Source organism: Lygodium microphyllum, chromosome 18 (genome assembly GCF_053477565.2).
Source record: "Lygodium microphyllum isolate KBCC chromosome 18, Lygodium_microphyllum_v1.1.10, whole genome shotgun sequence".
NCBI lineage: Eukaryota > Viridiplantae > Streptophyta > Polypodiopsida > Schizaeales > Lygodiaceae > Lygodium > Lygodium microphyllum.
In genome coordinates, this window is record NC_141152.1 from 81,627,762 (window position 1) to 81,639,876 (window position 12,115).

General features: G+C 39.8%; 1 protein-coding gene across 1 annotated transcript; it reads left to right on the top strand.

Moving 5' to 3' along the window:
- Positions 1 to 6,782: 6,782 nt before the first annotated feature.
- LOC148021079 (fe(II)/2-oxoglutarate-dependent dioxygenase 4-like) lies at positions 6,783 to 9,385 on the top strand. Its single transcript, XM_087698931.1, has 4 exons — positions 6,783 to 7,285; positions 7,639 to 7,871; positions 8,590 to 8,914; positions 9,054 to 9,385. The coding sequence occupies exons 1-4, from the start codon at positions 6,818 to 6,820 to the stop codon at positions 9,297 to 9,299; spliced, it is 1,272 nt and encodes a 423-aa protein (XP_087555057.1). The 5' UTR covers positions 6,783 to 6,817; the 3' UTR covers positions 9,300 to 9,385.
- The last annotated feature ends 2,730 nt before the right edge of the window (positions 9,386 to 12,115 follow it).

Consider the following 12,115-nt stretch of genomic DNA (forward strand, 5'->3'; position numbering starts at 1 on the left):
GGATATGCCGGATTTCACTGAAGAAGAAGATGATCCTACTACTACTTCCGACACTTTACCAGGTATGCCTACTTTACATTCATTGTTGACTATGAAATGTATGGTGCATGGAAAAGAAAGAATTATATTGCATGATGACGGTAGTACGCATGATTTTATTTCAGCAAAATTGGTAAAGGAATTGAAATTGCATACTGTACCTACGCACTATCGCATAAAAGCTGCATTTTTAGGCACTAGGTACAATGGCACACAAGAAGTTCAAAATTTAGAAATTCAAATTGGTCCATATATTGAAAGAAGAAATTTCTTAGTTGTCCCATTACAGTCTAGCGACATTATTCTAGGAATGCCATGGAGACACCAGCATAATCCCAATATAGATTATTCCACACACACAATGAATATTAATTTTCAAGGAAAATCTATTACATTATTTGGTATGCATGCATCTCATATGTTTCCACTGCTTTCGCATACTCAAGCAAAACGTGCACTACGCAAGAATACTAAATCATATCTCATTTGGGTGAATGAATTGCACGCAAAAGAAACTCATATGCACCCTAGGCAAAAGGAATTTCTTGCATATTTTAAGGATTGTATTGCAGAAGACCTACCACCAGGTTTACCTCCATCACGTCCAGAAGACCATAAGATTGACCTAATACCTGGCACACAACCACCTTGCAAAGCCCCATATAGGCACAATCAAATAGAGCAAAAAGAAATCCAGAGTCAAGTAGAAGAATTACTAAATAGAGGTTTAATTCGACCTAGCAGTTCTCCATTCGGTGCACCTGTGCTCTTAGTCAAGAAAAAGAATAATACTTATCGGATGTGTATTGACTACCGAGCATTAAACAAGATCACTGTAAAGAATAGGTATCCTATACCTAGAGTTGATGACCTTATGGACAAACTGCAAGGATCTTCTATATTTAGTAAAATTGACCTTAAATCTGGATATCATCAGGTGAGGCTAGATAGATCCGACATATTTAAGACTGCATTCAGGACACAGTTTGGCCATTACGAATTCTTAGTTATGCCATTCGGATTGACTAATGCACCTGCCACTTTCAGTAGAATGATGAACCGTATTTTTCTAAAATATCAGTATTGTGTGATTGTTTTCTTTGATGATATTTTAGTATTCAGTCAAAGTGAAAAAAAGCATTATGAGCATTTATCATTAGTTTTTCAATTACTGAAAGAAAATCAATTGTTTGCAAACCCTGACAAGAGTGAATTCTTTAAGACAGAAATAGAATATCTAGGTCATATTGTATCAGAAGAAGGAATAAAAGTTGATCCTAAGAAAATTGACGCAATATTGCATTGGCCTATTCCTAAAAATGTTCATGAATTACGTTCATTCCTTGGTCTTGCTAGTTTCTATAGGAAGTTTGTACGTAATTTCTCATTACTTGCTTTACCATTGACCAAACTTCTTAAGAAAGGCATTGTTTATCAATGGACTGAAAACCAGCAGAAATCCTTTGATTTACTTAAACGTGCATTGACCAATGCCCCTGTCCTACAATTGCCTGACTTTAACAGACCATTCTTTCTAGTTGTGACCGATGCTAGCGGATCAGGAATAGGAGCCGTGTTAATGCAAGATAACCATCCAATAGCATATTCTAGTTCTAAGCTGAAACCTTCTGAGCTTAAATATTCCACTTATGATAAGGAACTCTTAGCAGTTGTCCAAGCATTGAAACAATGGAAGCATTATTTAATGGGTTCAGAATTCATGATAAAGACCGACCAGCAAAGCATTAGACATCTACTTAGCCAACCTCAAATTTCTGACCGCCATATCAAATGGGCTTCATTCATTCAAAGTTTCCATCCTATCATTCAATACCAACCTGGAAAAGAAAATGTAGTTGCCGATGCATTGAGTAGAAGACCTGCAATTTATAACATTTCTATCATATCTTTTGATTCTTTGATTGCTATGAAAGACACATATCACCAGGATATTACTTTTCATTCTGATTGGCAAAAATTAGTTCAAAATAATTTCATTCCTGTTGATTCATTGTCATATAATGATGGATTCATGTTCTTTGAAAAGAGACTGTGTGTTACTATTCCATTCCGATCTTTTGTTTTAAATGAAATTCATTGTCCCCCATATCAAGGTCATAGAGGTATCATTTCTACATTACGCATGTTAACTGAAGATTTTTATTGGCCGCATATGGATGCAGATGTGTCTAATTTTGTATCTGAATGTTTGATTTGTCAACGAATAAAAAGACATCATGGTAAACAGTATGGGTTATTAATGCCTTTATCTATTCCATCTAAACCTTGGGAACATATATCTATGGATTTCATTACTGGCTTACCAAATACTAAATCTAACCATGACATGATTTGGACAATTGTAGATAGATTTAGTAAGCAAGCATATTTCATTGCATGTAAGAAAACTTTAACAGCATCACAAGCAGCACAGTTATTTTTGAAAACTGTTTTTACTAACCATGGATTGCCGAAAGTGATTATTTCAGATAGAGATTCTAGATTTTGTAATAATTTCTGGATTACACTGTTTGCAAATCTAGGCACAAAGATTGATTTCTCATCTGCATTTCATCCAGAAACAAATGGACAAACAGAAGCCACAAATAGCACTATTTTAGATCTTTTACGTGCATACACTATCTCTAAACCTCAGACATGGGATACTCATTTACATTTATTACAGTTTGCATATAATAACACCCCGCACACATCTACAAAGAAAGCACCTTTTGAAGTTATTTATGGACATAGATTATCTACACCTGTTGCATCTTTGTCTAATAGAATACAAAGTGCCGATGATATTGCTGTTATGCATAACACTATTTTTGATGAGGTAAAGGATATGATTGCTAAAGCCCAACAATCATATACCAAACAAGCCAACAAGAAAAGACAAGCCATGAATTTCAAAGTTGATGATTATGTTTGGCTTAGAATAGAAAAGCGTAGACTGCAAAGTATAGATAGACATCCAGTTGTCAAATTAGCCCCTAGATTCTACGGACCATTTAGAATCATTCACAAGATTAATGACAATGCATTCAAGTTAGAACTGCCATCTCATTGGAAAATTCATAATACCTTTCATATTAGTTTATTGAGACCATTTAGAGGACAATTACCTATCCACCCTGTCTATGAAAACCCACCTTTACTAGAAGAAGAGACTGAAATCCTTGAACCAGAAGCCATCATAGACACTGATTACATGACCACTAGAACTGGCCGAAGGTACTCTAGATATCTCGTGAAATTTAAGAACCATCCTGTAGAAGAAGCACAATGGATGCACGCTAGAGACCTAAATGCTTTCCCCACTCTGTTAGCTCCACATTGAGCTAATAGCAATTGAGGTCAATTGCTATCCCACCCCGGGGGTATGATGCCAGGAGGCATATTCCACGGTGGATTCCGTGAGGTTTTACGGTGGATTCCGTAAACTTACTTAGATGACCGGGGCTCATACGCAAAGAGGATTCTTTGTGCGAGAAGTTGATGGGGACGCCTGTCCTTTTCGGGCGTTTCATTAATTTAGTGTGTACATGGGTGATTCCATAGCGGGTGATTCCGCAAAATGCATATTAAATTAATAAACGTTTATGAGTTTAGAGTGCGCACTCGTAATAAATTAAGGTTAGGATTTATTTCTAACCAGTTGATTTATTTATGTAGCTGAAGACTGCTAGGTATTCACTTTTGTCGGTTTAATTGTGTTATTTTACTAACGATTGTGAATGCTTCAGTTGATGTGTAGAGATAGCAGCAGTGGCGGAGGAAAGCATTGGAGTCTAGCGGGTTTCCGATCTTTCGACTATATTTTGATAGGCGCCACGCCTATATTTTGATTATGTCTATAGAGACATCGACTATTTATTATTATTTTGTATGCGCTTATGCGCCTGGATATGTTATTTTTATTTGGACATTGAGATTGGGCGTGCCAGACTCCTTGGGCACCGTCCATTAGCTTTATTTTCCTATTTTTGGTAGAAAGCAAACTCAAAAGCTAAAAGCTTGTCATATTTTTGTAATTGGGCTATTTTTGAGCAAAAAGATTGAAAATATATATTAAATACATGCTTTGTGAAGCGCTCACACAAGGCATGGGGGAGATTCAACCCAATTTGTCTCTTGTCTCATGTCGTGCTTGCTTTCTCATTGGTTTTTGTGCTAAAAAGTAGAGTGCTTTGTTCTTGGGGACCTTTGGGAATTCACTACGTGAGCTACCTGCGTCCGATCTGCGCACCACAACTGCAGAAAAACTGAAGAACAGAGATACACTTACATATCTATCGAATCCTATGGCAATGCAAGCACGGATCCTCTTTATGTGATCATCCTTCTTTGCATCATATCTTTTCATCTGTTCTGCCACGTACGCGTCCACCCATTGCTCCGGACCTCCCATCCTCTGAGAATCTGGCAACTCACGGTATATCCTCCATCCTTTGACCATTGAATCAGTCTCGTGCTTTTTTCTATTTTTCTGCCACTTGAATTCCACATCCTCGAATCTCTGGCAGCTACGATGCTCCTCGTACTTCGTGTGGGTGCCGTATACACGTGCATCAGTAGGCCCTATTCTACCTCCAGCAGGGACTGCAATGTTCAGGCCATGTGCAGCTTTTAAATGTTCCTCCATGGCTGAGCATCGAAAGTAGAAGTGTGTGCGCTTGTTGCTGCAGAACTGGTCACAAGTGCACCGGCGAGCCAATCGACCATTCATGTCAAAGACAATCTCGAAGGCTCGGACGATACCATCATCCGTGGGGTGCACAGGCCCAGGGCCTGCTCTAGGACCACCTCGGTCAATGCCACGTGTGTCTGCACTTGTCGTCGTTTCGCCTGGCAAAGCATCAAATGGCACAACAACAATGTTCAGAATTCAATCTGACTTGATGACAGCATTCATACGCAATATTTTCTGATGCCAGTTTCTGATCTGCAGACAAGAACAACAAGAAATCCATAGTGTACGTTTTTAAAATCATCCCAAATGGGCATGCAATGTACTCACTTGGTGCCAACCCCGAACCGGCCAACGAGTCAACAACAGGGACTTGATGTTCTTCATCACGAATATCATCGGCAGACCTGGCAGCGGCTTGATCTTCCTCATCGGCAAGATCAGCCGAAAGCTTGTCAGGGACAGGATCCTCTTCCTGGGCAAGATCGTCTGCAGGCTCTTCCGTACCTGCATCGTGGTTAACTGTTGTTTAGGCAATGCAATTAAACCTCGGTGCTAAAATAAATTGAAACCACTTACATGCGAAAAATAAAAACTTACAAGTGAACTCCCTTGAAAGCATCCGATTGATGTGAACAAATGGCAGTCGTTTCTTAGTTGGAGATTGTTGCGCCTTTGCTTGCTTTCTGGGAGCCGGTGGCACCACAAATTTGCGCACAGGAACAAACTTGCCAGAGCGGAGCATCCTTGGTGAGGGCACGTGGGGTGTCTCAGGAGATGGCGATGCCACATGCATGGTTGGCTGAGGGGAGAGTGGTGATGGCACGTGCATGGCTTGTTCCCCTTGCGATCGGAGCTTCCTTGGCAATGGCACTTGGGGTGTCTCGGGGGATGGTGATGCTGCATGCATGGCTGGCTGAGGAGATGGTGATGCCACGTGCATGGCTTCTTGCCCTTGCGATCGGAGCTTCCTTGGCGAGGGGACTTGGGGTATGTCGGGAGATGGTGAGGCCACATGTATGGCTTGCTTAGGAGATGGTGATTGCTGCCCTTGTGATCGGAGCTTCATTGGTGAGCATGCTTGGGGTGTCTGGGGTGGTGCTGATGCCACGTGCATGGCTTGCTGCCCTTGTGATCTGGGTCTTTTGCCCGGCTTCATTCTATTGGAGCCAGCAAACACACGTTTAATTTGAAACATGCACTTGGACGAACTCCACAACACACCTGAACACAAAAGCCCTAAACCATGCTGTGCGGCTACGCTATCGACTACGGGCATGAATGACATACCCTGCAATTACTGCAATTACGTGGAATTCTTTATTCTATGCCAGATGCAACATAGATCGCAGAGTTGTAGAGAAACTCACCTGAGCAAATTCTCGTCTCGCAGGCCGTCGATACTGAGGGTCGACACTCCTTGCTCCAGAGTTTGCGCGCACCACCCTTCTACTGCTGCTACATTGTCAATGTCCACGATATAGAAGAATTCGTGCTTGCACCACCTCTAATCCCAGGACTGGCACCTCGATGATGCTTTCCTCCTTTCACAGCGTCCTTCCGATTCCCTGCAAAATCCCCTCGATCTTCCACACGCGCGATGCTCTCCAAACCATGAGAATGGCTAGCTTTTTTGCCACATGCAAAGCTCGCGGCACCGAATGTGCCCGGGGCCGGGCACCCCAAGATCCGGGCACTTCCGAGACCGGGCACGCCCGAGGCCGGCACCTCAGGATCCGGGCACTTTCGAGACCGGGCACGCTCGGGGCCGGGCACATTTGGAGCCGGGCACTTCCAAAGCCGGGCACATTCGGAGCAGGGCACGCGCGGAGCCGGGCACTTGGGCGACAAGACATTTATCCGATCGAATTTCGCAGTCAACGGTGATCGACGGCCCAGATGATCAGATGTGATGGGGGCAAAAAGGGGGCCGTCAATCACCACTCTCCCCTCCTTAAAAGACCCCCCCTTACCATAGACACGAGGGTCGAGCACCACTCTCCCCTCCTTAAAAGACCCCCCCTTACCATAGACACGAGGCACGCCTACGTCGCGACTCGCCACTCCCGTGATCCACATTTTATTATGGAGAACGCAAGCTTCGATAAGGACCCTTTCTTTCTTATCCCTGGCCTGGTGCAACTCGATCTCTTTCACAGTTTGTCTTTCCTATCTTTGCCGCATCTCTCTCTCTCTCTCTCTCTCTGCGCTCTCAGTAAGATGCCCTCTGCTATAAGCGTCAAGGAGTTGATTGACAATGGCATGACAGAAGTGCCGCCCATGTTTATCCGCGCTCCAGAAGATAGGCCCTTCCTGCAGGATGACGATGATCAATCCAGCAGCGTCACATTTCACGGCCTCGCATCACCGGATGATGCTTACAATCATGGCAGTACATGCCAACCAGGACTGATCTCTGAAGAGGAAATCCCGGTCATTGATCTCTCTGATTTAATAAGTCTCACCGGCACGGATGCGTCTCATCAATCTTCAGCAAAAGGAAAGGTACTGGAGAAGATAGGTCGCGCATGCGAGGACTATGGCTTCTTCCAGGTACCCTCGTCTTGCTTTCCTTACCCTGATATGTTAGTTGCTGCTGATTAGGGAGACGGGTCATTCCCATTAATGAATCACCTATTTGTCATGTTTGATGTGATGCTCAGTAATACTACAATGTATGTATCGCTCTCTACCCCTCGTGTGTGTGTGAGTGTGTCTCTGTCTGTCTGTCTGTCTGTCTGTCTGTCTCTCTTTGTGTTTTGGGTCAGCTTGCCTACCACTAACCGGTTCTCATTGGTTCCCAATCAACGTTCATGTGGACTCCATGCATCCTTAATATATCATTGTAATTACTGGGCATGGATTAATTTCTGTGGATAGCACTCTGGTTGCCTTATATTATTCAGGTGATCAACCATGGAGTAGAACCACATGTGATTCATAACATCCGCAAGGCTGCTTTGCACTTCTTTGATCAAGCTTCTGAGGAGAGGAGGAGGATTGGGGGCACATTTTACGAGGGGAGCGTCAACCCACAGTTTGAAAGAGTGCATGATTGGATGGAGCGATTGGTTTTTAGGCGTCTCTCGGCCGGTGAAAGTGATATTGATGGCTTTAAAACGGCCCCTCACTTTCTTAGGTGAGGAGCCTTCCATCCTTAGGGTATGCACCTCCTAATAATCCTCCTCACAATATGGTAAGCGGGCCAACTATAGAACACCTAAGGAAAAAGATGTATTTTCTTGGAGGATTTTATTTTTTGCAGTTTTTTAAGATTTGAATATATGAGCATGTAAGGAATGTAGATTTGAATATATGAGCATGTAGGGGATGTCGGGAGGAATTGAATGAGTCCAATGTTGAACTTTTTATTTTTAAAGTATCTAATGTAAATATTCAAAATGCAATTTTGGGAGGTAAGGGTACAATTGAAGGCTAGGAATGTAACACTTTTTGGCAAATCAATGAATGACACCTAAGTAAGGTCCTTAGCATATTCCCTTTCTTCCTAACATCATTGGTTCCAAGGTGTTTGCTTTTTGACATTAGTTTTGCAATTGACCCCTTACCTATACCACATGTGAGTTTAAAAGGAGTGACCTTTGATATGAAATTTTAAGAAAGATACACTTGAGCAAAGGCTTCAAATTCGAGGTATAAATGAAAGAGACTATGCATTCATTCTAATCATGTATGTATGTATCTATGTACATACCTATGATATGTGTGTAATCTGGATGTTTGTATGTACTTATGTACATGTTTTGTGTATTCATAGTCTATATCTATATCTAAGTGAAAAAAAGTTTGTAATGTAGTTTCTTCATGGTTCTAATGAGTAACTTTGTATCCTACAGAGCACAACTTCTTGAGTACCTTGATAGTGTAGAGAGACTTGCCAATGTAGTATATGGGGCCATCTTTGATAGTCTTGGCTTGGAGAGTGATTGCAATATATCCCTACCAAAAATGCAACGAATTGTATTGGCAATCAATTATTACCCTCCTTGCCCTAACCCAAGTGTTGTTATGGGCATTAGCCCCCATTCTGATCAAGGTTGCATAACAATCCTCCACCAAGATAGTGTTCCTGGCCTACAAGTGCGAAATGGTGAAAAATGGATTCATGTCAAATCATCTCATCCAGATGCCTTCATTGTCAATATAGCTGACCAGACAGAGGTAAGTTCCATCACATGTGATGTTGGTTTCCTGTTTCATTCCTTAAATTGTATTGGATTTTACATGTGGTGTTATTTTGTTTTTCCAATGGTCAATGACTTATCATGACTGTTGACTTCCTTGCAATATTGTGTGGTAGATACTTACAAATGGCAAGTACAAAAGTATTGAGCATAGGGTATTCACCAACTCCAAGCACGCAAGAATGTCAATACCATGCTTCTTTGCTCCCACTCATGATACCATCATTGCCCCCCTCCATGACTTGGTAGATCAAAATAACCCTCCTCGCTTTAAGCCCACACTATTTGGTGACTACGATAAGAATTTCTTTAGCAAGGCACTTCAAGCAAACAAGGGCAACCTTGATTTTGCAAGGGTATGAGTCTTTGAATCAAATCAATCAATATAAGCAGTGTATGATGGCAAAATCAAGCATATCTTTTATTAATGCAAAGATCCACTTCATAAGAGGCTAAAGTTAGCAATGCTAGAAAAGTGTAGGTAGGTAGCCCCTGTCGTCATCCAAGTTTACATGTCTTTCATTTAACAACATGATAAGAGATTATGAATTACTATCCCCATGTGGAATCTAATATTTAATCCTATTTCCAACTTGATTTGCCATTGTTATGGTGACTTGCGTAGAACACTCAAGTTGATTCGCTATTGTTTAGGTGACTTGCAACAAATACTACTATGGCTAATTTGCAAGGGATCAAGTGTCATGTGAAAAGTATGTGTGTTGAAATTTATTAGGAATGTACACAATGGGCATTGACCCGACATTGAAAGAAATGCATATACCATGTATCCATGACTAGTTTTAAAAAAAGGGAGATGGGAAGCTTGCATAAAGGTTGTTAGAAGTCTTCCAAGTGTCTTGCTTGTAAGATAAAATGTCTAAGAAAGTAGATCGGGAAGGAAGATTTACACCAAATTTATTAAAAGTCAAAAGTTTGTGGAAGTTTTTCAACATACCACCCTACTAATGTGGCATGAAGTCTCCTGGTGCGCACATGCAAGAAAACATTGATGTTGTGTGAATTCAAAGGGTATTAAGACGCACTTCTTTTACATGTTATAATACAATAAATTGACTTCTTTTCCTTTAGAAACTTATATCTTTTCAAATTGTAATAAAAGAACCCCTTTTATTGTAATTATGTAAATTTTATTAAATAAGTAATCATTCTATCATTTGCATGTTGTATGCTTACACATTTTCAGGGCGCCCCCCCCCCCCCCCCCCCCCAAAAAAAAAAAAAAAAAAAAAACTGAAGGAGATGAGAATATATGAGACTCAAAATGTAAGGTATATATAACAAGGATCAGTTTGTTAAGGGAAAGTAAGCATCTCTTACATGCTAGGGATGAGAGTCCTATTGGCAAGTAAGTAGCCTTGCTAATGGAAATGAGATTACCAAAAATGTAGGATGGCCTATTGATAGAACACGTCTAAGTGGTATCAAGAGATGCAAAGGGATAATGTTATGATAGGAACAAGAGTTCATGCATTTCCTTTTGGGTAGCATTGAAGGGAAAACCTCATTTGAGATGATACATTATTATTATATTATTGCATATAATAACTACTCCCATAGACATGAAGATGCCTTTTTTTTTCTATAAATCTTTACCAATTCATAGTTTTGCTAAAAGATAATGTCTTGAATTTTTAGGGGATAAGGTGAAAATCCATGTTTTAGGGGATAAGTTCAAATGAAAATATGGAGAGAGAAAGTTCTTTCCATAGTGATTACACAATTCATGTGTTCTAGGAGTTTATCTTACAATTATAAATTGTAGCAAAGTCCTCAAGACTTCAAGACCACATTTAATAGACTTCAAGAAGCCATTTAATACCCTAACTATAACCACCAAAATATAATTACCATCTATAGACATTCATACAAAAAGGGAGAACCATCAGGGAGTCATAGGCTATTGATGGACATATTCCAAGCACTAGTATTTAAATTTCTCACTAGTTGTGGCTTTGGAAAATAGGGAAGCAAGCATATTGCAAAACATTGCTCCAAACCGAGATTTTTAAGTAAGTAAATTAATCATCATGTATAAATCCATACAAATCTTGGTATAGAAATGTAGGAAGCATGAAGTTGATTCGAGAGCAAGGCTCTAGAGAGACTTTTACAGGCCACATTAGTCATTGTCAAATGATGCTAATAGCTTGGTGTACATCTATCCTATAACTTAGGTAAAATCTTTATAAGACCATTGTTAATAGAAGTAGATATAGTCCATGTGGCTTAGATATGAGTCAATGGCTAGTGCACATAGACTATTGTCACAAGGATGCCTCTAGTATATGTTTGGGCTAGACAAGTTTCCCTTCTTTATACTCTTAACCACCAATCCGAATTCATCTTTGGAGAGCCTGCCCAACTACAAGGCTGTATTAATAAGTATTTTCTCTTGAAGCGCACATAGAAAAATTACTTACATATTGGAGCTTTATTGACATCTAGTTAGAACCCACAATAGTACACCAATGTTGGAATGGGTACTCAACCAATCATAGTGTTATGATTAATATATTTCCTTTTGTTAGATAGTGTCTCTTTGATGTTGGGCCTTTAAAGCAAAAAGGAAGAAGGTATAAGGGACTTTTTATAAGTTAAATCTTAGCCAAAGATAGCCTCATAAACTAATGTTGTATTTTCATCTACATACATGTTTTGTCTTCATTTTCAAGTATTTATTTTCTTGTTTTTAAAGCATTCTTAACTAATATATTTCATAGTTTATTGGGGAATCTTGAAGTTTTATTTATGCATATTATTCTAAATATTAATGAGTCTTGAGATATTTCAATTGTGAGAGGCACATAACTAAAATTTTACTTTAGTAACTAGAATATTAGGTTTGTATACTTACATTAGGTACTTATTATTTGTTTAATATCTCTATATTCATATATATTGGATAGGTAAAATTTTTTAAATTTAGCTTTATTAAAAAGTAAACCCCCTTGATATTCTTACTTACATTCTTAGCTTCTTGTTCTATTGAAATCCCTTGGACTAGTCCCCCACATCATCCATGCAAGACAATGCATCTATTTTAGCCTAATTCTAGAACATGATTATTAAAGTGTAGCAATACTAAACTTTTAGAATGATGTAATATGGCTAGTGTATTGAAAAGAGGAGGCTAAATTTTTTGAAAAGTATCAAA